The sequence below is a fragment of the Erpetoichthys calabaricus genome, chromosome 11 (assembly GCF_900747795.2).
Source record: "Erpetoichthys calabaricus chromosome 11, fErpCal1.3, whole genome shotgun sequence".
NCBI classification, from domain to species: Eukaryota; Metazoa; Chordata; class Cladistia; order Polypteriformes; family Polypteridae; genus Erpetoichthys; species Erpetoichthys calabaricus.
In genome coordinates this window covers 33344329-33372173 of record NC_041404.2, presented here as the reverse complement: position 1 = coordinate 33372173, position 27845 = coordinate 33344329, and the positions used below count along the sequence as shown (strand labels likewise).

At 35.6% G+C, this 27845-nt stretch overlaps 2 protein-coding genes across 4 annotated transcripts in view; both read right to left on the bottom strand.

Moving 5' to 3' along the window:
• Positions 1 to 2616, bottom strand: part of rars1 (arginyl-tRNA synthetase 1) — a 41116-nt gene extending 38500 nt beyond the window's left edge. The window contains exon 1 of the mRNA XM_028812928.2: positions 2456 to 2616. Coding sequence (XP_028668761.1) covers positions 2456 to 2500 — 45 coding nt within the window. The 5' untranslated portion in view covers positions 2501 to 2616. The remainder of the gene's footprint in view (positions 1 to 2455) is intronic.
• wwc1 (WW and C2 domain containing 1) overlaps positions 1 to 27845 on the bottom strand; it is a 389372-nt gene that overhangs the window by 313845 nt on the left and 47682 nt on the right. For 2 of the 3 annotated variants that reach the window (XM_028812925.2, XM_028812927.2), the window contains exons 19-22: positions 26157 to 26249; positions 22975 to 23205; positions 17080 to 17198; positions 6064 to 11829 (exon numbers count right to left, since the gene is read on the bottom strand). In XM_028812925.2, the coding sequence (XP_028668758.1) occupies positions 11763 to 11829; positions 17080 to 17198; positions 22975 to 23205; positions 26157 to 26249 (510 nt within the window). In that variant the 3' untranslated portion in view covers positions 6064 to 11762. Of the gene's footprint in view, positions 1 to 6063; positions 11830 to 17079; positions 17199 to 22974; positions 23206 to 26156; positions 26250 to 27845 lie in introns of those variants that run through there. The other variant, XR_007936256.1, reaches the window with a different exon arrangement.

Sequence of the window (27845 nt, the reverse complement as noted above, 5' to 3'; positions counted from 1 at the left end):
GCCTTTCTGCCAGTAACGGACTTTGAACCAGCAACATTCCAAATATGAACGCAGATCCTTAATTTCGGAGCCACCACTCCACCCTGATATATAATATACAGTGGCCTCCATAATGTTTGGGACAAAGGCACATTTTTCCTTGATTTACCCCTCTGTGCCAGTTTAAAATAAAAATTGCAGACTTTCATTTATGGGGATTTGCATACATTTCTTTCACCCAAAACTTTTTCTACATGATTCCCCCCACCCCCCCCCCAATTTCAGCGTACCATAATGTTCGGGATGCAGCAATGGCAGGCCTATTAAAGCCATCATATTTAGGACTTTGCACGCAATGACTGCTTGAAGAATCTTCTCTGGTGACGCTCTGCCAAGCCCCTAAATGCAGCCATCATGCAGTTTTCTGTTCTGTATACTAAAGGCCTGCTCAATTGATTTAAATTGGCTGACTGGCTTGGTCATTTAAGAATTGTCCATTTTTTTAACGTCGAAAAACTCCTGTGTGTTGCCTCAGCAGTATGTTTGGCTTATTATCTTGTTGTAGGATGAAGTGCCGCCCAAAGAGTTTGAAGATATTGACTAGACCTTGAGCAGATCAGATGTTTCTCTACACCTCAGAATTCACTGTGCGACTGCTGTCAGCAGTTCCATCATCAGTGACCAGGACCTGTGGCAGCCATACCTGTCCAAGCCATAGTACTCCCACCACCATGTTTAACAAATGAGGTGCTCTGCTTTGAATCTTGGGCAGTTCCTTTTCATCTCCACACTTTTCTCTTGATTCAGGTTCATCTTGGTCTCCTTTGTCCTCAAGACCTTTTTCCAGAGATCTTCAGGCTCATTTAAGTCCTTTGTCACAAACTGCATTCTGGCCATCCTGTTTCTGTGGTTTGCATCTTGCAGTGTGGTCTCTGTATTTCTGTTCATTACATCTTCTGCCGATTGTCGTCTCTGACACACACACACACACACACACATCAGCCCCCCGAAGACGGTCTCTGATTTGTCACACAGGCGTTGGGGGCTTTTTCTTTACCATAGAGAGGATTCTTCTGGCATCAGCAATGGGGGTCTTCCTTGGCCTACCTGTCCCTTTGTGATTACTGAGCTCTCCAGTTTGTTCTTTCCTCTTGTTGATATTCCAAACAGTTGCTTCAGGTCACCTTAAGGTGTTACCGATGTCTCTAATGGCTTTATTCTTCTTTTCCTGCCTCATAATGGCTTCTTTGATTCTCACTGGCACAGCTCTTCTTCTCACGTTGAACAACAGCAACTGCAGACTTCAAAGGGTAGAAACAAGCCGAGGGATCTTATGAAGCAATGAAACCCACCGGAGCAATCACAAACACCTGGGGCGCCAATTGTCCCAAAAATTATAGTGCCCTGAAATGAGAGGACCATGTAGAAAAAGTGTTGCCTGACTGAAATGTCTGCAAATCCCCTTAAATGAAAGTTTGCAATGTGCACTTTGATCACGCCTGAATGTTTTGATTAGTATTTTTAAATCGTGAAGCAGAGGGGTAAATCAAGGAAAAATGTGTCCTTATCCTAAGCATTATGGAGGTCTCTGTATGGAAACACTTGTAAGGTCCAATGCTCTTTTCTGACCAGTCAGATCTGCTGATGAATGTTCCTTGCAAACACAATAATCAACATAAAACAAGAGGCTCAAAAACAGCGAAACTTAAATCTACTAATAATCAGAGTACATAACACTAAACACATTAGGTGCCACAGATGACGTGGCAGTTCATTTGCTCAGTTAAATACAGTTTCTCACATAAAACAGTTAATCTACAATGTCCCGGTGTTTGGAGATGCACTTTAGACTTTTTTTCACGTGTACCTTCTAGCTGGTTGGACAAGCCGCCCTCTTCCATTCAAAATTCGGACTCGATCTGCATAAAAAGCATTTAAAAACATTCGTTTGGTGGATTTCTGACTGATATTGGTTAGGTGTTTGTTACCAGCTCGTAGTTTGTCCTATGCTAGTCACTTGGGAAGATCGATGTATGGTCCTTGCCATGTCCCCTGAGAACATGTTGACCTGTTTTTTAAGTCTCTTTGGATAAAAGCGTCTACTACGCAAATAAACGTAAAATGAGTTAAAAAAATACCAAAACAAAATTTGTTTAAACTTTTATTCAATCGACTTACAAATTATATGACTGAAGTTCAATTAAAAAAATATCTTGAAATCGTGCGCCTATAGAATGCTCGTTATTAGGATTTACAGGAAAGGTCGCTTCGTTTTCTTGTTAGATGCCTAGCAAAAGTTGCCCGTCCTTCAGTACTATGGCTAAACTGAAAGCACATCCAGACCCGGCAACTGTCATAAAAGTCCAGAGGCGGCGCTCCCTCCCTCCGTATCTAATATCATTTGTAAATGCGTGACATGGTCTGCGACGAACGTTACAAAAACACCCCAACTGCTCGTCGGTGTTATTTTTCCTACCTGCTCTTGAATGCGCGAAGTGTATTCCGCTAGCAAGCCTTCCATTCTCCAAAGGCTAATTGAACACACTGCGATTTCCTCACTCTTGTCAGTCGGACGGCTTAAACGGGACACGTGCTTCCCTACCGAGTTCGAAACTTCCGGGTCCGACGTCCTCAACGAAACTGCTTCCGGGTTTATAAAAAAAAAAAACAAACAAACAAACCTGCGACGCAGCCCGGAGACTCCACTCTGAAACTCAAAGTACTTGAAGTTGGCCTAATGAACAATCGTCTTTATTTGTGTCTAGTGATTGGCAATTCACGAACGATTCGTTCTTTTTGAATTGCTCTTTTCAGCAAATCATACAAATCGATTCAGGGGATGCTAAAGTGCATGTCTCTGTCCTGCGTGATGTCATCGACGTCTCCCGCTTCGCTGATGCCAGTAGATGTTTAAAACGCACGTGCAAAATAAAAACACATCTATTAATCAATACAAGTGTTTTAAGAACATGCTAACGAGAGAGCAACAACCTCTGACCAAAATATTTGTGTGTGGACACGGCAATAAAATGCAGGATAAACTATTCATATTCGTCTTCATGTTTGCAGAATGAACATAAGGGAGTCACGTCCCCAGGAAATTTATTTAGCCACCTGCTACAAGGACGATAAAAGGAATGGATTTTAAAGCGCATTTCTTTGATTTTGTTAGGGATACATTTTTTGTGAAACAATTCACATATTAAACTGAAGTTTAATTTGTGGCCTAACATTTTCCATTTAGATGGTTAAGTATGGATTGATCTATAGATTTCTCAGTTATTTAAGATTGATCTCTGTAACTTCCTGTAAAAAGTCATACAAAAATACAGCTAACGGGAGCAGCCGAAAGAAGATGATACCATTCCTCTGTTATATATTTCATCAATTATTTTATTTACATACTAATAACAGCAATATGGCATGTTGTGCAATTTTTATTTTGAAAAAAAGTGTTTAAAAATGCGATAATAATTCATTCAGTGTGTATGCAATACTGAACATTATTAGATAGAAATTCAAACAAAGCCCATCTAATTTTTTTTTTTAAATAATACTTTATTCACAACCAAAAAACAATTTAATAATATACATACAGGGCGAGTCAAAATTATGTTAACAATAATGGTACTGCTATGTATATACTTATATACAATTTTTGTGGACAATTTATGTGCCACATATGGTAACATGATGGTGAACAGGTTGAGACATTCCTGTAAATCATGTTGCAAATATGAAGTATGTTTTGTGAATAAATTGTTTCCGCTATTCAAATGTTAACATAATTTTGAGTCACCCTGTAATTACGAGGGACGTTCAAAACGTTTCTGCGCTTTTATATTTTCATTGGAAACGGTGATGGCGGGAGGAGTAGTAATTGGTCATGTCTGAGTGTCATGTGACTGAGAAACTTGCATCACAACAGAAGGTGACTATGTAGAAAAGTGATGTCATTTGTTTTTGAAATTCTTAATAAATACAGTAAAAAAACGCAGAAACTTTTTGGATGTCCCTCATAACAACATCTATTAAGTTATACAGCTTATAACATAATGAAGCACTCGGAATAAGATGTTTCTTCATTGATAGACAATACCCCCCCCCCTCACACTGTGGACAGGACCCTCTATCAGGCCAGCAGTAGACCTTGTAACATGCACTTCAAGAGCATCCCCAACAATGAAACCCATGTCTTGCTGGTCCTCCCATTCCACCAAACACTCCCACTGTTTATTTAACAAAATGTCGCCTTTTTGTAGACTTGATCCTTCCACAGGTGCCTTTTTTCCTAACCCTCCCTTGATCTCTTTAACTGACCACCTAAGCTACACAAATTTCTCAACCGCAGCTCATTTCACAGAGGAGAGCCATACTCCCCACCAGACACTTGAGGTGTAACAGGAGCCACTGCGTCACTTGAAAATAGGTCACCAACAAAACCGTTTTACTGGTCCTCCAGGTGTATTTGATATTAAATATTGGACTTCTCACCAGTCTAAAATCTTACTTATAGGAAGAGTCCAGCCATGCACATCAGTATAACAAGGGGACAGCTAGCAGCCTGTTCCAGGGGACATGTTTGAGCCATTAAAATGAAAGTCCTTAAAAAGCTTAGTCACATCTCCTGATTATAACCTCACTGATTTCTCTGTTTGTGTTCTTTCACAGGGCTTCAAAAAAAAACTTCCAAGGAACATCAGAAGAAGCTAAGCTCATTCTGTGCCCGGGATCACATTATTTCTCCAGGACTCTAACTTTTTTGATCTCTCCCTTCATCCTCTTCAATGGCAGCTTTTTCACAGCTTTCCTCCTTTCATCTGCCCTGGCTTTGTTCCTTACTTCTCCTTCTCTCTCTGTTACCTGCTCTTTCCTTTTTATTTGCACACCTGATGAAGGCTCAACAGCCAAAATATTGTGTCTTTTATCTTCATTCCTTTTCAGTGTGGAATTAACCTTTAACTTGTTTTCCTAATAAGACATAGCCAAAGTCAGGGGTATTTAACTAATTTACATAAACAATTTAACACATCGACTAACTTTATTTTTAATATTTGGAAAGATTTCAGTATGAAACTCCAATTCTGTTTTTAAAGAGTAGTAGTGAGACCCTCAAGTCACCTAAAAGAAGGGTCTATGCTCTGATTAGGCAAAAATTGGAGTAATCGCTATGTTTGGCATAAGCCAAACAAAGCGCACATTATCAAGGATGAATATTGCACGATGTTGGCAGCATCAGGCCGTGGAGATGCTTTTGAGCAGTAGGCCATGGAAGAAAACCTGATGCAGTCTTTGCAAGAAACCTGTGCATTGCGAGAAGATTAGTTTTGGAGGAAAACAATAAACTCAAGCATGAAGCTAAAGCTACACAGAAATGGCTTTAAAACAACTGTCTGTGTCCCATAGTGGCAGAGTAAGCATCCAGATCTCTTGACAAAGGCTGGTCACGTAGATGCTCATTCAGCCTGACAGAGCTTGAGCAGTTTTGCAAAGAGAAATGAGCAAAAATGTCAGAGTGCAAAGTTGATAGTGAGAGAGACCTGTGCACACAGACTCATGGCTGTCACAGCTACCATCTACTAAATACTGACCTGAAGGGGATAAACACTTACGGGATCAATTATGTGGTTTATATTTGAAATACATTTTGTCTACTTTGCAGAGTTCTGTTTTCACTTTACGAAAAAAACCTTTATCTGTTACCAGTGTCAAAAAAAACAAAAAAAAAACAATCTGCTTTGATTCAATGTAAAATAATAATAAAACGTGAAAACATCCAAGAGGTAAATATTTTTATAGGCACTGTTTAACTACATCTTAGATGCCAGGCCTACTCCAAAAATAACACCGATGGAATAAAGAAATTCTGAATAAATGCTTCTGAAAGCCACACACCTCTAAATAAATATTGCTTACTGTACTTTGGGTTTCACCTGTTGTCATCAAATATAGGTCATTTATAATACAGTGTAAATGAAGAGAATTCCATGTACTTATTACATGCAACAGAAAGTTTAATTATGTGCACACTATAGGTTATGTGATATATTTTAATGAAGAAACAGAAGAGACAGTTTACAAAAAACAATTTATAATTTTTTTTCTTTTTTTTTTCCTACAAAACAGTTCTGATGCGGGTGAAATGTGTACACTGTTGACCAACATACCACACCTCACCTACAATTCACAGTTTCTAAAAACAAAGACCATCTGAAAACTATTCAATCAAAAAGTGCAATAAATATCTCATGTATTTTTAGAGCTACCTTCCTCAAAAAGTTTCTGTTCAGTACTTAATTTCAACTTAAGCCAACACATTAGAAAAAATAAAAGCTTAAAAGGTTAAACTGTGTTCTTAATGGTTTGATTTACAAAATGATAAGTTACATCCGGTAAAAAGTAGTATGTGATATTAAGTATTTACATGATGCTCTGAGAACTTTCTCGTTACATTTCTTTAGACACTGCTAAAATCATCATAAGACACTGCATGCATACTATAACTGTGCACATTGAGTGTTACATAATCACAGTATTGCCAAGATTTCTAACAGTGTAACTTTAGATGAACATTGTCCCATTCCAAATATTTACATATTTTAATACAGTGTAATTAAATGATATAAACATTACTTAACATACTAATGTTATTTCTACAAACTGATAGGTTCTATTAATGATAACAATCATTTCTTAATTTTAAGACTGTAACAATGAACTTCAATACAGTGGTGTAAAAATAAAAATTCAAAGTTGTGTAAAATTAACAGTGCAGTTTATGATATTATTAGAACTCTGACATTTTCCAAAAAAAAAGACTCAAGTGCCAAAAATACATCAGAACAAGATTAACAACAAAACCTATTCTGTACCAGATTTAAAGGAAATACAAATCAAAATACAAACAAAGAAATTTTCTGCTGCTGTTGGAGTTCTACATTTACCAAGATAAGCCATACATAAAATGAACAGCAAAAACAAGGTGCAACTTAGGAAAGGTTTTAAAATGCAGTGAGTATGACTCTTCATATTTTCCAATTTCTATATTATTAAAAATAAAAATCACATTAGGTGGAAGTTTTGCAGAAGAATGGATGGCCCCTGTACCAGCAACTTAATGTCATCTACTTTTAATATTAGAAAGCTCATATGAAGGTGATGCTTTAAATACTATAAAGTAGAGACAACCTGATAAATCTTTGTGTAAAAGCTTCTCAATCTAGCAACCATTTCTATCCCACCAGCTTTTATTTCACGCATTTACTGGCAAAATATTTCCCAAATAAGAACACTCTACCTCTTCTAAATTGGTAAGTGCATGGGAGCATTGGTATAGTTATCCTAATGAGAAAGGGTTGCTTTACCATGTACACATCTGAAGAATACTAACCAGCAACTGCAGTACTGCAGTCTATTAAAGTGAACTAACTGAATATACCCTGAACTATTCCGCACTTAATAATCACAAAAACTGACAACAACATCAAAGGCATTCATGATGTACTGTAAATATTACGGCACTGCACATATATCTTCCAAAACTAATGAAGTACTGTATTGATAATTATTCTCATGACAGTAAACTTGTGTTTAAAAGCATATAAGACTTTCAACTGGATTGATTAAGTTACAAAGGAGCATAACTCGCCATTCTGCAAAATATCGCCACTAAGCAAGTACTCAATATAAGTGGAGAGTACAAGGCAAACAAAGAATGAGGAAAATTGTTTACTTTTGAAAAATGTAAATTAGAAAGCATTATGGACAGGGCGTCTCTACAATTCAGACTAAAATCTAAAAGTGTTATTAACCATACATCTATTTCGATCATTTTATGCTCAATGTTTTACTTCAAAGATGCAATCTCTCTATGGGCTAATCTTCCAAAAACCTGAAAACCTGTACAAATGTATTTAAATACAGATTCAATTACAGATAAATTATGACTTTGTATATTATTTTTGTCATTAATTGATTTTCAAAAATGCTAATGCAATCTAAACACATAATATCTATTTTAAAGCCAAAACAAATTTAGGATAACTGCCATTTAAAGCTACAAATTAAAATAACTCTAGCCACTGCCATTAATGCATTAATCAGTAGTGATATTCAAAACTTAAGGGAAAGAAAAATAAAAACCAGATTCAAATACTGTACATTAGCTGATAGCCTTCACTATGGCATTATTTTAGCACTAAAATAAGCAAACCACAGAACATCATAATTAAACAGCTGGGCTTGCTGGAAACTACTGAATGTTAAGTTGACAGAGCTGCCAAATTCTTGTAAATAAAGGTTTTAATTCTTTTTTTTGTTGTTCTTTACTTCGGCCTTGTACAATTTCTTGTATTAGTAATTTGTTAGTTTTTGCATATCACTGTGGTCAGAGCGCAGGGTCAGCTATTGTACGGCGCCCCTGGACCAACTGTAGATTAAGGGCCTTGCTCAAGGGCCCAGCAGAGTAGGATCTCTTTTAGCATTAACAGGGATTCAAACCGGCAACCTTCCGGACATGTGCATAGATCCTTAGCCTCACTACCACCATATACGTCGTGTTACACTAGTAAAGTTATTTTGCTGTTCTTTTTCTAAAACCTTTTAATCTCATATCCTTAATTTAAAATTAGAAAACATATTACTTCTTGGATGGTAATTTAGGGGAAGAGAGTGACTTGCCCTGACTTTCTTTAGAGTTATGTTGTTGGGAGCCTTGCTCTCCTGTTGTAATTATCCTAGGCAAATTTTTTAAGGGAAGGAACCAGATAAAATGCAATTCAGATTTTAAGGTTATGATGCTTCACACAAACACCAAGAGAACCTCATCCGGAACAGGGATACCAGGACGCAACTCAACCGTCAAGGTAATGGGTGGTGTGTAAAAGTGAGAACTTAGGTAGTAGGTGGCCCATCATTGAAGCCGAGTTAGGTTAAGACAATAAAAGATGATTTCATTTGAAATGAGGGTTCAAGACACACAGATATGATGCTCAAGGTCATGTAGAATGCTAATTAGTTGATAAACTACATAAGATCAAATATATTGTACTTTAACTTAAACATGACTCTAGATTTAAAACTTTGCTCAAAAATACCCAAATTCAAATGCAGAACAACATGCTGCCATAGCAGGGAGTATAAACTTTCCCAATAACAACCTTAGTAAAAAATAATGGAAATAATTATTTCAAACGCATATTACAGAACTCAATGGAAACAATGTCAAGTTCATGAAAAATCAAACAAACCGTCTCAAATATTTCATGTGTCATGAAATTAAATCCAGTTCATCATAAGGTCAGAAAGAATTATATACATTTATAGAATGAATTGAAGAAAATTGTGCAAAGTATTTTTAAGGACTAAACAACAAATGAAGAACATACACATCATGACTTAATTAGTTAAACACCTTTTTGACTAATAAATTAACAGTAATGTTAAAGTCAACACAATTTGAACAAGGACTGGAAAATTTTTAGAAAGCTGTATTTTAAATAACTGATATTTTAATATCCAGTCACCTCAGATACTTAGATAAAGAAAAAGTTGCTGTTATCATGAGAAGTACCACATAAAATGGAGACCAACAACAATTGTAATGCTAAGCTATGATTCACATTTCAGAGGTTTTATGTAGTGCCACCATTCCACAGTATCACTTTCCAATGAAGGTATAGACATTTATTTTTTATTTTATTATTAAAGTGTAATCCAGAGTAAACTACTAAAAGCATACTGAATAGGACTATTTCAACCATACAGCTCACGCAAACATCATGAAGTATTCTGATAAACACAGATACAGAGTGTATTTACACTTTTAAGCAAAGTCTGAAGTCATCTGCTGCATTACAGGATTTCCAGTAACAAATTCATGCTACACATTTCATTGGAGTCTACTGTTATCACATGTATTTGCGAGTCTGTGCAGGTAAGTACAGCAAAGATATTTTCAAACCCAGTTTGAAATACATAATATTAAATGAGCCTGGGAGTTTAAATTTATATAAAAAAAAACTTTTCAGTATTTTTACAAGTGTGTTTAAAATCAAACGATAAATATTAATCATAAAAGTTTACATGTTTATATTTGGTGGGAATCTGTTGTTGTGGAGAGCCACAGAGGCTTTATATTTTTAATTCAGTCACATGAGCAACCATAAGCTAGTTTGAGCCTGAAGCAAATATTGCTAACTTAAAACAACATTTTAAACACACGAATTATCATCAATTTTTTTAAACAGGCAAAACTTCTGGTGATCTTAGCGGACCTTAAGTTTGGATGTGCGTTTTGTTACATGAACCCTGAAGGGAAAGATTCAATGCCTGTTTCAAGATCAGGAGTCACTATGCCGGGAACCAGCCCCAGATAGTATTACTTATATATAAGTTGAATATTCAAAAAAATACTCAACAGTAAATTTCAGATAGAAAAAAAATATTAAAAAGTGCTTGTATGCTACTTTATAGTACCTGAGTTATGCTGATGTTAACAAGACAACAAAAATAAAAGCTATCCAGTATCACATGAAAAATTAAAATGTCATGTAGTAGAAACTGTATTACACTACAGGATGTGGATAACTAATACATGGCAAATTAGACTTATATTTGTTACACAGCAAAATATGACATCATATGATGGATTATTCACAATATGCATTCAGAATCTGCGTATGCAGTATATTATCGAACATTTAGTTGGATGTTTTATGTACAGATTATACTGTACTATACACACACACACACTTCTCAGAATAGCACATAAAGTTTTTGACGTAAATTAATTTGGTTGATTTGTTTGTTATGCATTGCCATGCAAATCATAGTCCAATCAAGAATATGAAAAAGCATTTCAAAATTGTATCATGGAGACAGGCATTTACTGGAATCTGTTTGGAAATTTCTTACTTCACTTATATGTAAGCTGAACGCAAAAGAGCAAAACCCATATTTTAGCATACAATATAGCATACTGAAAAGCTGTGTTACAGAATTCCAAATAGAATGGCACATTTTTAGAACTTAAAAAAAACAAAATCACTCTCCATACAATGCTCTTTTATCCTAGGAAACACACAGTATATTACTTATTAGCCGTTTGGTATATTTAGATAAAATATACATTTTACTTTAAATATATTTGCCCTATGCTGTATTCACTTTAAGATTCTGTTGTGAAATGTACTGAACTGAATGGCACTCCATAAAAAATCCTAAGACAAATAATCACAAATCTCTGTAGTGTAATTTTGTGCATAAAATGTTACCAAATAGCTGGTGATATATTTTTCTAACTGTAGCATCTCCACGCCCTAAAACCCACACCAAAAGTGAAGTCAGCACATTCATTTTTTCTTAGAAAAATAATTTAAAAAATGACTAGACCTGAGAAGAGCTAGAAAAATTCAACACTTGTAACTGATATTATTACATTTTCCTTCTGGGGAATAATAATTGCCTAATTTTAACTGCATCTACAAATGCCCATTTAAATCCTTATGGAATTCAAAGAAAACAAGAGATTGGAACATTTTTAAAATTTAATGTCATAGAAGAAATATATATTTACCTTTATATGTTTCAATGATAAGACTCAAATGTCCTGCCAATTATATTTAATATTATCTATATACAGTAAAAGAATAAAACTATAAATCTGTACATTCAAACAATGAACATTGATTTCTGGTTTACATATTTTTTCTTCATATAATATTACAGGATCAGTCGCTTGTATGTGTTACAGTTCAGCAGCTAATGTAAATACTTGAAAATCCTCACACATCATCCACAGGCAAATCAGGAACATTAATTTTTGCCCGTGTGAAAAATGCCATCTTCTCTCTGAAAAAGACGAATCATACCTTTAATACACAATTCAGGACATACCATCAACATGAATTTTTACTTCCCAATACAAATGAATACTTTTTTCTCTGATATTGCTGCCTAAAAATGAATCATCTTTTCTATATACATTCCTCAACATAGTCTTTTTGTTTGCTGTGAGACAATTACTGTGCTAAGTAGGAATAGTCCAGTCAGGTTTTTTTAGGGCTGATCAACGTTTTCACGTTACTAGAATTGGATGATTCTGATATCAATTCAGATTAGTTTTCTTTATCAGTTTGTTTTTATACATTAAGCTCCTAAATAATCAGCCATGTAGAAATCTTATGCTCTATATTACAGTCATAATTAAACTACAGACCACGGGTATTACCTGCACATATTTTATAAACAAAATTAAAATTTTAAACTGCAAACTGTAGCTTAAAAATGCAATATCTGAGTCACAGTAGAAAAAGTTAGAAATTAACTATTGCGTGAAGTGGTATTCTGATCTTATTTTCTTCTGGAAGATGGCCATTACATTTTCACTGTAAACATATCACAAACTTAAAAATAAAACTCATTGACAAATAACACAAAAATAAAATATTGAGCTGGCATTAGTACAGAAGCAGTGTTCTCCTTTTAATTAAAATATTGTAAGCCACTGCCTATTTTGTTATAGTTTTTTTTTGGGTTTTTTTTTTAAGGATAACTGGAATAATTGTAATTGCAATAATTGCGATAATAAAATTTGCTGTTCAAACTGTGAATGTGCAACTAAAAAGAAAGCGAGACCTTTATGCCCACTGTAAATTCAATTTGACAAACAGGAGAGAGAGGTTGGAGGCATGTGCTGATTACAGCTCATTGCCATACCCACCACATGGCAAACCACCTAGATTGAGATCCAAGTGCAGCTATGCAACCACCCTGAGCAAACAGCATGAGGTTTTCTTACAGTGGATGGAGTGCTAATCCTGCCACAAACCCCCAGGTTTTCCGTGCAAGATGGAGGAGCTGCTTGCAGAGCTGGATGCAGATTAACGTCATACCCAGGACGGAGCAATTGCAGGTTAAGGGCCTTGCTCAGGAGCCCAACAGAGTAGAGTCACTTATGGGATTTGAACCGGCAATCTTCCGATTACAGGGCAAGATCCCTAGCCTCAGAGCCACCACACTGCCCATGAATTTGACAAAATCTGTTTAAATTTTGAAGAAAAATAACAAAACAGTACCACATTCTCAGTGGGATGTTGCATTGACTATAATGTCAATTTCTCACCCTGATATAAATTTCATTCTGTTGGCCTGCAAGTTACACTCAATTAACTGTCCGGTTCTGTCCAACTTAAATTCATAAGCTTTGTTAAGCTCCGTCAAAGAATGGTTACTAATTCAAATACAACTTCTTCCAAAAATCATGTTCACCTCTGCTGCAAGCTGCCACAAGTTTCTCAAGTACGTTTACACCAGCATCACTGTCCAGTAATAGGTTGGTCAAATATGGACTGCAATATGTTGAGTTAAAGGAGATCTTTAACACAGATGGGATGTGTGGCAATGCTGCTATATGCACAAATATAAAACACTTTTACAAAACATTCCATCTATACATAGTTGATAACAAATGTTATAAAGTTTCATATCTTTTTATATTTATGCAACCCTTAAGCAAATTATCTTGTATATAAACTTGTATATATAATGTAAAGTGCCTACTGATGACAATGTATTAATTATAATCATTCTTTGAATTCTAAATAATCTTCGTTTTGATGCATCTTCCATACAGATAGGCAGTATACATACAAACTAATATGTCTGACTGTAATTTAAATTGCAGTGATGTAGCCATTCTGATGATGCAATAGAAAATGGTTAAATGGATATGTGTCAGTTGCTTAAATGGTCAAAAATTAAAACTCAGTTGCATGATGAATTAAGAGCACAAGTGCAATATGACATATCATTTTAACAAAACAAAAAAAAAAAACAAAAAAAAAATCAAGACAGACTTGCATCTCATATTGATGTGCGCGCTTCGATGTTTGATGAACATACAGATGCATTCGTGGTGCTTTTACATTCAAGCGTCGCATATTCTCGATCGTAATGACACGATACATTTTAAAAGTCTCGCATACCATCTTTTGTGCTGTCTTTTTTTTTTGCAACTTCACAATAGCAACATAATTTACAGCCACAGAGGAAAAAAATTAAGGACATGGTGAAAACGTGTATTTTGTGATTAAAGTGGAAATTTCGGCTTTAATCTCGAAATGTCCACTTTAACCCCGTAGTGTACTTTATCATTAAAGCAGACCGTCGTAAACATCATCCCAGTTTTTAAATCGCTTCGAGCTTCTTGGACCTGACAGCAGCAGCAAGCAGCAATAGATCAACACACAAAACACATTAAATGTATGATATTCCAACTCTGCAAATTTAGAATCTTTAGATTTATACTTGATATCACTTTCATGATGCAATGCATTAAAGTATGTATGTTACATTTTACAGATAAATCGTTAATTTCGTTTAAATAATGAATACTGTTAATAATTACACACATGGGGGTGACACGGTGGTGGAGCGGTAGCACTGCTGACTCACAGGGAATCATGTCGCTGGTATTCCCTGCTTGGAGTTTACATGTTTTCCTGCTGGGTTTCCTTCAAAAGATATGCAGATTTGGGGATTTGGTGCCGCTAAAATGACGCCAGTGTACGTAAATGCTTGTATTCACCTTGCGATGAGCTGAGGCCCCATCCATGGATTATTTCTACCTCATGCCCAATGCTTGCTGGAATGGACACATCCCTGGATTGATGGATTTAATCATTAAACATCCTTTCAGAGATATTGTGGTAAGGTGTAATCGGAACTTAATGGATGTTTCAGGCAATTCATAACACAGCGAAGCCGAACCTGTTCTCATCATGATGATATCTTGCACTGTCACCTGCTGGATTCCTCCAGATTTACGTAAAGTACGCGCACTAGTATAAGCAGTAAAACGCTTGCGTAGCAGGAGCGTCCGCTGCAGCATGCGTCGCGTGAAGTATAAACCCAGCCTAAGACCACGAGTACACGTTTCTGCTAAGTTTTGTAAACAGGTGGCACCCGCCTCAAAGCAGTGCTACTACTTCTGTGTGGTTTTCCTTTCTTTTATAGATTTGCGTCCAAAACGTGGGCTTTCTCAAGTACACCAAAATTAATTGGATATCGTTTACATATTAAGGGACTTGATTGTAATAAGTCGGTAACAATATAATGGTGCACAAAATTGCCAAACTATTCCAACTACCACAGCTGCTGTAGCCTAGTTAGAAGACATCGCAAATGGAAGAATTAGAAAAGAGTGTGTATTTAGAGATCATACTGATTTCTTGTCCCACAATGATGAATGGCTTCTAAGTGGATTTAGATTTTCAAGAGCTATCCTCTTGGAGCCATGTGCTGAACTGGGGCCAGCTTTACAAAGGCAGACTATGAGGAATTGTGCTATACCTGTTCCTTTGCAAGTTTTGTCCACCCTCTGGTTTTTAGCCACAGGAACTTTTCAACGTGAATTGGCTGGCTGATCAGGTATTTTACAATCATCACTGAGTCGCACCAAGCAAGCTGTACGGGATGGTATTATCCACTTGTCATCCGGATATATGAGATTTCCTTACACTGTGGCTGAACTGGCAAACGCCCAGTTTTCCAAATGTAATCAGAGCAGTTGACTGTACAACACATTGCTATAAAGGTGCCTTAAGAGAAAGAATTTTATTATGTAAATAGAAAGCATTTCCATTCTATTAATGTGCAAATTATCTGTGATGCGAAAATGTGTCTCATTAATGTCATGAGATTGCCTGGCTCAACTCAAGATTCATTCATTCTGAGAAATAGTAGGGTTGGGAACAGATTTGAAAATGGTGTTGTGTGATGGCTGATTTCTCGATAAGACATTTATTATTATTGGCCAAAACTAAGTATGTATGATTTATCCAAATATAACATGATTACTTAGGTCACCTCATCTCCATTTCACATTTGCTGAAATTCTTCAATTATACACGTTTTTGCCATTGTCTAACAAAACACTGAATGGAAGGGGCTGTTTATATTGATTTGCATATTCAAATATTCAAAATTCAGAGAGGAGTTGTGGTGGGGCTGTAGGCTTATGCATGTGTGTTAAAATTCACATTGATTGGGATATATAAAGGAAAAGCACATAGAACTTTGCTGACGCACAGTTTTATGCATACACACATTTCTAATTTTGTCCATATGCTGTGTTTTAGTGTGAATTTTACACACAACACTATTCATGAGGCCCAGATGCCTTGAAATAAACACCACTAACTATATCTACATTAAATGTCTGAAATGCAACTTGGAATTAAATTGCAGTCTTTCTGGGCTAAAACTGAAATGAAAGGCAAAGTACAAAGTTAGCCAAATTGCACAAAATCTTCTTATATAATACGCTACCGTGGCTGCTCGTTTGTCTGTCCAGGATTTTAAATCACCTGTAGCTCGCAAACCGTTTTGACCTATTGACCTGAAATTTGGTTCACATATACTACGTGACGTCTACTGTCCGCATTTGGGGTGATAATTTTTATTCTTCTTTTTATTTTAATTTTATTGTAGAATCAACACTCTGCAGCGCACATTCTCTGCATGTGTACAGGTGCCATTCTCATCCCTACCACCTTCACCATCACTTCCTGTACCTCTTCATATCTTAAATCATTTTTGAGGCAGATTCAACACTTAATTAACACTTAAGAAAAATGTACTAAGTCACAAGGAATTGGAACTATTGTTGCTATAAATGGAATGGAAGATGCTATTTCTCCACTAAAACTCAGTCACGCACTTATCATATACCCACTCTTTACAAACTCAAACTTTGCAAACTTACACTTCACCTACTTAACAACCCACACAGTAATGAGAACAAAGTATGCCAGCCAGAAATTGAATCGAAGTGAAAGCACCGAGAAGCAATAGTGCAAACTGTGTAACACTATTTAATGTAAACATAATAATAATGTTTACTGCAAAGTAACTGTTAATAATAATAATAATAATAATAATAATAATAATAATTCATTACATTTATATAGCGCTTTTCTCAGCGCTAACCATAAAATTAAAATGGTATGAAAATAAAATAAGCTCTTGGTTTTCCAATTACTGTATCATGTGTTGCATTCTGAAAGGTTCAGATAAAGCAAACTATTATGAATAACTTACCGGAATGATAGAACTTCATATACTTCTTTTCGGTTTTGCCCACATATCCTGTGCACATCTTTAGCTGCCATCTTCATCATCTTATGAACCAATTGTTCTTGTATTTGTTCTTCTTTTGTCTGTGACAGAAACAAATGTGATTCAAGGTCAACATAATAATGCCTCTACAACATTATAAAAGGTATTACTATTAATATCACTATACAGTGCATAACACTCTGTGACATTGAAAACTACAATAAAGAATGTATGTAACTTATATGGTAAAATACCTATTATCACTTTTTTAAATGGTCATTAGAAAGGAATTTTACAACAGATATACTGATAATTATTTTTTCCAAAAGTGACAAGTTTAGTAGAAAAAAATGTGGATTTGTTTTAATTCTAATTCCTTGTTCCTAAAAGTTGTTTTTGCAGTGTAAACTGACAATACTTCAGTGCAGACAAATGTGTTAAAATCACCAAGAGAAATGACTCAATACATCCAACAATTGTAGTGTTCACTTCTGTATCGTAATGGCAGACTAACACTTGGTTGGCACCAAGCCTAAAAGATAAATGCTAAGGTCATTTTCAAAATCGTGAGTTGAATGGCAGGTACTTTTTATCATATGCTGTCACCAAGAACAAAATGCTATTACAAGGGACAGTATGTTTATCATATTATAATCACATTTAGTGTAATGTTGCAAAAATATTAAATCCAATTCAAACTCATCAAAATCTTCTGTATGACAAAAGATTTATACACATACTTATCCATTCAGCATTTGTAATGTGTACCCAAATGTTGTAGCAATACATATCCAAAGTCAAAATAAACCATTTTCTGTAGATATTTAACTGAAGAAGAAAACTCAAGTTAGTGTTTGCATAAGTATTCAAGCACCACACATTAATAGTTTGCTGAGAACTCTTTACTGCAATAACAGCCTTAATTCTTTTGAGGTAACTATATACCCATTTTGCACATTGCTCAGGAGTGATTCTTCCCCATTCTTCTTGGCAGAATTTATAGAGATCCTCTAGGTTGGTGAGATGGTGCCTTTTGACAACAGTTTTCAAATAGGATTAAGATCAGAGGTTCAATGTGGCCATTCCAAAACATTCACCTTTTTGTTTCTGAGCCATCCAGTATCGCTTTTTCTTATGCTTAGAGTCACTCACTGTCAAGTTGAAAGATGGATCTTCACCCAAGCCATAGGTTCATAGCAGACTGGAACAAGTTCTCCTACAGTACTGTGTGATATGTGTGTCCATCCATTGTCCATTCAACTCTGACAAGATTTCCAGTCCCAGCGCATGAAAAGCATCCCTATAGTATGATGATGCTGCCACCACAATAATACACTGTAGGTATAGCGTTTAAAGCATGGGCAGCATTAATTTTATGCCATACATACCTCTTTGAAGTCTGGTCAAAAGGTTCTATTTTGATTTCATCTGACAATAAAAACCTCTCCCACATCTTGACTGGATCTTTCTCAGGCTTTGTACCAAATGCCATACATGTTTTTATGTAGACCCTCTTCAGGAATAGTTTCTTTTTTACTACCCTCCCATAGAGCCCTGTTTTATGCAGAGCTCTTGAAATTGTGGACACATGCACCGTCACTCCATTTTTAACCAAAGAGCATTGCGGATGTCTGTGAGTGACAAACCTTAATTCAACGTCTTGCTGTGATGTTTAGTTTTGAGGAAAGGCCTGTTCAGACTTTGTTTTTCACATCAACAGAATGCTCCTTTGTCTTCATTTTTACAGTGATTGTCCAACAAAGACTAAGGCCCTTACAGAGGGTGCTTTTATATGCAGAGAGATATAAAGGACTCACAAGTAGTACCTAATTACTGTATGTATGATTATGGTCAAATGTCACCTTTGTGTCATTTGTGATTTGCCATTTGGGTAAAGCTGGAGCTTCCAAAGTGCAGAGGATTAATTACTTACGCAAACACTAACTAGCGTTTATCTTTTTCAGTTAAATATCTACAGAAAATGGTTTATGTCATGTCTTTGGAAATGTATTGTTATAGCGTAAGAGTTCACATTAAAAATACTGAATGTGTAGAAATCTTTTGTCGTGTAGAAAATTATGAGGACTTTCAAGGGAATTGAATTCATTTGTACACCACTGTATGCCTCTATCTTAATCAAACCTGACAGAGGCACAGACACACTTTTGAGGTGTTCTAGCATTCAGCACAGTATGCATTTGTTAGGTGATTGTAAACACTGGGAGCAGTGAGTATAAAAGATTGCTAAGGGCATTTCTGAACATCTGTGGAGATGATTTTAACATCAATTCTTGAAAACATTTTATCAGTTTAATATGCAAATCTTTGCAGTCCAAACAAGTAAAGCAAAGACTTCTGTCCATATTGCTTATGTTTTGCTAAAGCACGTATTTAATATTTTACTGATTCTGATAAAGCTGCCCTAGGCATTAATGTAAAACTGACCTTACTTTGACAAACTTCCACTCCATTGTCTAGTCTGCTTGAAACTGGAAACCATTTGTAGGGAAATCCTACCACTGTCATGTTTCCTTAATTTAAAATTAAATTAATTGTGTTCTGTATTGTATTTGTTTGAACACGGAATACTGTTTTAAAGATGTGCATTATTTCATTGGTAAGCACAGCAGAGCTACAGGATGTAACATTAAATCACTTAGGGCTGATTAACTTTGGCAAAAATAGATGCACACCTGGGTATACAGACTGGGAATTCTTTACTTGCACACATTTAACCTTACTAAAAATGGATACATACTTGCTTTGTGTCAAGCAAAACAAATTAACATTATCATCACATAACAGGGGGAAAGTTAAATGTCTGAACGTGCCACAACCAAATAGGCAATGTTTGTTAATTTTAACTTCATAAGCTGAAAAAAATGAAATTTATTTTTGAGTAAGAAGATATTATTTCATAAAAAATAAGGCTATAAATTTTATAAACAGAAATGCAGTAAGCAGTCAAATCGGGGACAAATAAACTTCCACCCATCTATGTATCTAAAAATGGACAGACTTTGTTTTGCACTTTTTACTTTTTAAAAAATGTATCTAAACCAGGGGTAGGCAACATCGGTCCTGGTGAGCCGCAGTGGCTACAGGTTTTCATTCCAACCCAATTGCTTAATTAGAAACCAATCATTGCCAATCTCAGACCTTATTTAATTTTATGGCTTGTTAGTCTGTGCAATGTAAGGCTCTTATATCGTAGATTTTTTTCCTTTCCAAGGATATCATCCAAATGATATGAAGCCTAAAACAGATCATTTTCAGTCTGTCACATTTTTCTATTAAGTGTTTTATTAAATCAAACCGTGCATGATGAACACACACAGATGTAATTGGAAAAAAGCTAGCTGGAGAACTGCTGGCTGCTTTGTCTTTTACATCTTATTGCTAATAAGGAGCAATTAAAACACTGAATGCAGCAGTTTAAGATTGAAATAAGCAATTAAGGTTGGAGAACCTTAACAAGCGAGACCACTAAAATGAAGCATCAAAATGTCACTTAAGCAATATGAGCTTCATCAGCAATAATTGAGTTCTCGTTAAGGAACTGGGTTGGAACAAAAACCTGCACATACTGCGGCTCACCAGGACCGACGTTGCCTACCCGATCTAAACCATTCCATGCAATATGCAGTACTTAAAGACGACAACTTTACTATACAGAATACGTAGATAATGACGCATTAATGACGTAAAAAAAAAAAAGTCTCGACAACTAAAATCTATTTCACCTCAGTCCTGCCATAGCAATATCTTGAACACAAGATGTACTCTCAGTAGCAAAGTCTTCCATCAAAAGATCTTATTTTGCTGGCAAACATAATGGACAGATTTGGTAAGCTAAACACAATTTCGCATGGCAAATGCATACATGTTTGTGAAGAAAGAACTTCGACTTGAAGAATACCACAATTATCCTTCAATACTCCCAGCTAACATGAAGACCTGACCAGCCAAGATCTTGTTTAACACACCTAAGAATTGTAAAATTAGTTTTGAACAGGATTTTAAATCATTGTGCAACTATAATTCCCAAGTATGTGAACTGTTGTGAAATAATTAAGAGAGAGATGATCAGATTTTAGCCTTGTGCCCTGTGTTGGCTTGGATTGGCTCCAGCAGACCCCCGTGACCCTGTGTTCGGATTCAGCGGGTTGGAAAATGGATGGATGGATGATCAGATTTTAACAGATGTGCAAGGCTGTTCACAACAAATAATATGTTCATATAATGAACAATTTTGAACCCTGAAATGTCAAAGAACTTTTTAAAAATGCATTCATTATTTATTGGAGTAATGAGTATTTATCATGGCACCTCATCATTTGAGAGATATTTCTTCTTAAAGGTTTCTCCCTTCTCTGTGTTCAGTAGTGATGGAAAATAACGTTAGTGACAAGGGACACCCATGACTTGTTTTATGATCTAAAGTGATATTCAGAAATTATATTATTTACACAAAGTGAAGCTTTGTTTAGAAGAATAATAAAAATTCATGCACATATTGTAAACTCGGTCCAAAGTGGAGTCTGTTATATTATGAACAAAGAACCCCATTTAACTCCATTAAAGACTTGTTCTGCCAAGGCTCATACAGACTTAGGAAGCTTTGTTGGTGCTGGGGTATACATTATGATAAACATGCACAGCAGATTCAATAGTATTTGTTTAAACTTGCAAAATTATGAAGTAAAGCATTTCCTCTAATCTATTAGCTAAAGCTTTTATAAGAATATTAGTTCAGATTATTTTTGTATAGGGCTATTCAACAAGTACTGGCTCGGTGCACTGCAACAGGTTCACAAGTAAAATGCAATTACAGACTTTACTAATTACATAATGCATTCACATACATATATACAGATATGTTTAAATACAAAGTAAAACAATGCAGATCTAAACTGATTGACAAAAATGGAACCTAATAATATCTATCCATTAACATAATTGTAGATCTGTAACTGTTACTTAAAAGAACCTACCAAAAAAAGAATGCAGCAAGTGATGGATTCTAGTATTCAATATTAGCATTTTAGATATACCAAGAATGTTGGTGACTAAAATGTGGGAAGATGTCAAAGATTTGAAGCTAAAGGACATGTTTTTGCGATTTGAAAAGCACTACAGACAAAGAATTAGAACCTACATTTGGCAACAATATAAAATATAAACAATTACCTACATTATTAAACTAAAACATGACTAATTCTAAATGTCAATAATTTATAATCTTTTGGAAAGTTCCTAGAGAAGACTTATTTCTTACTGCTGCCATGTTAACAATTATTCACTTGCAATCAAACCACACTCTTTAAAAGACACTATTTCCAAGTCAAGCTAAAGGCAAAAATATTCATTTTTTTGATTTTAACTTTACACATTAAAATGCATTTGATAAAAATCTGATGTTGCCAAAAAATCTAATTAGATTTCTCTATGTAAGCTTTCAAACTCATATAACAGACCATATTCTCTAAAACATGCCATATCTGGGTATTTCTAACATACTTTTCAAATTAGAAGTAACTGAATAATAATGCATGTTGCTCTCTGACATTAATGGCTTTGTAAGGCCAACACTACCCTCCAATACCTTTGTACTATACATATAAAGCAGCTGATGTGATTTGAATCTTCACATAAAATTGTGAAGGATTAGAGAGATATCAGGGTATATGCTGGAATCTCAAGTACGATGATTCCAGCACTCCAAAAATAGAATATGCTACTATGCAGTACAAGATATAATTTCCTTACTAGACTCAAAAATATGATCAAATATATTTTCTGTGTAACAATAGGGAACAATTACTGTAAAGTTGATTAGTTTATTCACAAACAACATTTTACAAGTTTTAAACTTACCTGTTTCTCTGCTTGTTTGAGCAAGAGCTTGAATCTCTCATCTTCCACAACCCAGCTAGGAAGCTCTGTTTCTCCCTTTGCTTTTGCCTGTTCAAGATGTTCTTTTAAATCCTTTAGAACTGCAATTTCCTGGTTTAGTCGATTATGTTTTGTCCTAGACACCTGCAAGTCCAACTCCAAATCTAGAGATGTACGTAACAGGCTATCAAGGCCCTTAGCTGGAAGTATTGGCTACAAAAAAATAAGAATGAAGACAGATTTTGTCATAATTAGTTTTATTATTAAAGAGAGTTCACATTATACACACATGGGTCCAATTTAAAATTTTGAAAATTATGGTTAGAAAAGACTTAAGACATTGCCAGTATGTATATTTAAGTGTAACTTACTTTAAGCCATATAAAAAATAAAGTGTATAAAATAAAACAATTTTGTACAATACTGGGCAAAACATTTTCTTCTTAATCATCATATAGTGCCAGAGTTACGATTATCACAAATTTTCTTAAAGCAGTTATTTTAGATAGCATTAGACTAAGTAACAAAAAATGTGATTTCCTATACTACATTGTTAGTGCATCGACTAACCTTGTTCAACTGAACAAATTAAAAAAGTTAATGCATGGTTCACAACTTAATGAGAAAAAGATACCTTACCAAAAACTATTAAAAAAATAGATAAGCTATTGTTTAGGGTAAAGATATGATATTTTACTGTGGTTCAAAATTAACACATTGTCACTCTTTGTTTGACATATGGACAGTATTTGTTTATGACAGCTTGGGAGGACAGACTTACAATGTGCATCACTAGTTAGATAACAGGGGTGTGGAAATCAAATTTTTTTCTACTTGTCCACGGACAAGTAAACTTAGAAAATCCACTTGTCCGCCAGTTAAATTCACTTGCCCATAAACAAATAACAAAAGTGAAAAATAGTTTATTTTTTCTGATCTCTTTTATTGATACCAAAACTGCCTTCCATTTTAAAACTGAAAAAAGTTCTTTCAGGGAGTAGTATTTTGCCACCTTGCTCTAGAACATTATATAAAAGATTCTCTTATCATTTTAACTCACTAATAAACAATGCCTTCATTATAGCTACACTAGTTCTGTTTCACATATTACAGTTACATAACAGAACACTGTCCCGATTCATTTTTTGCCATGTTCTTCAGCTTTTGTCTTACAACATCTTCTCCCCCAAGAATCTTTACCATCTCAGACAGCATGGGCTAAATGCTGTTCATTGCTGCTTGAGCTGAACTGCATGGTTCCTGGACTGATGGTCCTGCAGAAGTGGATTGCTGATGACTTTTCAGGTTTTTATGAGTGATGTGCCTGTTGCCAGATGACAGCCAGAATTCCACAGCTGGTAGTGGGTCATACTCTTCTAAAGGTTTGCCATTAACAACAATGCGCATCTGGTTTTGAAGGTTTTCCTGAGTCAGGCAGGTTCTTAGAGAACTCTTTACTAAATTCATATTGGAGAATAATCTCTCACAAGAGGAAAAAATAATCACGTCTAAGTGAACATTTTTATAGATATTTCATAATATTTGGAAACCGTTAGAATGTCTTCTTCTTTATTTTTAATAAACTGACAGCATGAAACCAACTTGTTTTATATGAAAAATTCTCTAATCAAAAACGATCTATAGACAGCTCATCAAAATTGATGTTGTCACGCAATAAATTTCTTAACTCCTCAATATATCACAACCTACGCGAAATCGCAAATTTCAGGAAAGATTAACTGCCTAACAAGCTTTGTTATGTGATGAAAACATTTGCATTGTAAGTAAAATGACCGCATTTTTATGTAGAAACAATGAATTTTATCAATCGTCTTCTATAATACGCTACCGTGTCTGTTCGTTTGTCTGTCCAGGATTTTAAATCACCTGTAGCTCGCAAACCGTTTCACCTTTTGACTTGAAATTTGGTACACATATACTACGTGACGTCTACTATCCGCTTTCGGGGTGATGATTTGTATTAGTCTTCATTTTTATTTTATTTTATTGTTGAATCAACTCTCAGCACCGCGCAGCAGGGAGGCAGTGTGGCACATGCGTATATGCGCCGTTCTCATTTCCCACCACCTTCGCTAATCATTCTTGTGGCAGATTGAAGACTTAAGTGCCAGCTTAAGTGAAAAATTAAAGAAAACGTACTAAGTAATTGCAACACAAAAACTAACAATCAGTTTTAACGCGAAAAGATGCCAACAAAAGAAGAGAAGCAGTGAGCCGCTAGGGTGGAGAAAAGAAGAGCTGCTCAGGAAGCAGCAAGCGCATCAACCTCTGAGCAAACGAATGCTAAACAGAGACAAAGAAAGAGGATGAAAACTAGGAATGCTCAAGTCAAGTGTATTCACTGCACGTTATCGTGCAGTACGCCATTACTGGTAATATATAAAAGTTATTGATTAAAATGAAAAATCATCAGATTACATCGTAATGTCAGCATGAAAAAATGACCGCATCTCCAAGCGTGTAAATAGTAGGGTAAAATACTTATGTAAGACCATAAGAGTGCTTCCCCTTTGAAAAATCAGCCGTCATTTTGTAAACAATATTGAAGACCAATTTCAGACATGAAGAACATGCTTAAGTAGGCGGTTTCCGCACGAAGTACATACCCAAATGTTTAAAATTTTAAAGTAGTGTTAAAGATGTGCCCTGCACAGCACATATAATTATTTTTTCTCTTGTCTCTTGCACTTGTCCGCGGACAACTGAAACCACAAAAACACGCTTGCCCGACGGTCAATTTACCCGTGTTGGACGAGTCGGGCGTTGGATTTCCGCACCCCTGGATAAGCTCTTACGTTCCAGAGAGATACCAGAAGATGGTACAAGCCTCTCTTTTTTTCACTGTACTGTTGCAATTTGTGCAAATCACACAATACAGTGGATGTCAAAAAGAAGGAGGTCAATACAATACAATACACAGAACAAATCCTCAATACAGTATAAAAATAAAAATTTTACAAGTACAAGAATCATAGGTTCAATGTGTTTAAAATTCAGAACCACCCTATAGGTTTCTCTCACAGGTTATGCACAGACATTGTTGTTAATATCAAATGTTATTTCTTGGGAAACAACAGAAGAAAAGCTGTGTACATCCACAGTACAAAATAAAGCATTTTATGACTGTGTAAATATCTTCAAACCTTTTTCACTCGAACACTTCGCCTCTCTGAAGCATTTCTTACAAATGGAGACTTCTTGGATAATGTTGAACTGTCACTATCACTTCTATTTATCTGTGAAAATAAATATACATTTTTTTCTGTTAAAGCACATACATGGTTATAATTTTCAATAGATAAAAATTGCAAATGTTTCAGTATTATTATTTTGCCTTCTCAATTGACAGTTACAAATGTCTGCATACACATTTAATAGATTTTTTTTTGTTTGTTTCTTGTATAAGATTCAGGATTGAATGCAACTAATTTTTTAATCACCGTTCATAACCTTTGGTAAACTGCTTTAATATTTTATGTGAGAACTATGTCACAGTAGAATCCCATTTATCTGAGATAATGTGGACCAATGCTACTTAGGATAGCTGAAAGCTCAGATAAAATGGATCTCTACTGAAGTGACCATGGTGCACAGAGAAGGTGGGGACTGACCGAGAGAGTGACCAGCTGATGTCACTAAGGAAGTGCATCGCTCACAGTGGTCAGAAACAGGCTCTGCACAGCTAACAGATGGAGGTCGTTAATCTAGCTCACACTACACAGTGCTTGCATCTGAGACAAAGAACGCAGTTTTGCAGCTCACCACCGGCAGTTTACAACAACTCAAATGTAATGACTCGTAGTGCAAGTCCACAGCAATTCATTTGGCGATAGGAGCAGAATTTACACTGTGGATGGATGGAGTGTAGTGGCAACAATGCCCAGAGAAGGTGGGGGCTGACACAAAGAGAGATCAGCTGACAGCACCAAGGAAGCACACAGCTCACAGCGGTCAGAGACAGGTTCTGCACGGCTGACAAATGGAGTTCTCCATTTAGCTTACAATGCAAAGAGCTGACATCTGAGCCAGAGAATGCAGGTTCAGTTCCCACCGGCAGTTCATCACAATGCTTTGAAATGTATAAACATAAAACTCCTAAGTGAACGAAACAGTAGACATGGACAACAAATGAGGGGTGCAGCTGGGGAAGGGTGACCTAGTCACACCCATATTCCCCACTTAATGTGGCCTTTCTTGAGGAGTTTTTTTTTTTTTTTTCCTTGCAACCCTCCCATACAAGCCACATTTGTGGAGCATCTTTGATATTGTTGTCACATGCTCACAACAACCACTCTTTGCCAAACATTCCTGTGACTGCTTCAAAGTTGCCATTGGCCTCTTGGTAGCCAGTTTCCTCCTCATTCTTCCTTTCAGTTTGGAAGGACGGCATGATCTGGGAAGGGTCCAAGTAGTACCAAACACTTTCCACTTCTTGATTATGGACTTTACTGTGCTCCTAAGGACTGATAAAGCTTTTGAGATTTTTTGTAACCATCTCCTGAATTGTACCTGTCCACAACTTTATTCCCACGATCTTCTGACAGTGCCTTGCCACCCACAGTTGACTGTTAGATTTAGCTGCACTTCCAAACACTGTAATGCTTTAGGAATAGATGTTTTTATAATAAACTAATCAGAATGATTACAAATGAACAAGTGTGGAGGCCAATTGGCTTGGTGTACAATGGAGACTGTGGTTAGTTACACCTGATTGAGTTTACAAGTATTTTTAGAAGGTAGGGTGATCCTTTAATCATATTGGTGATTCTGTTTTTAAAATTTTTAACTTTTTTTTATCTGGCTGTTTGTTATAAGTTACATTGAATAAATAC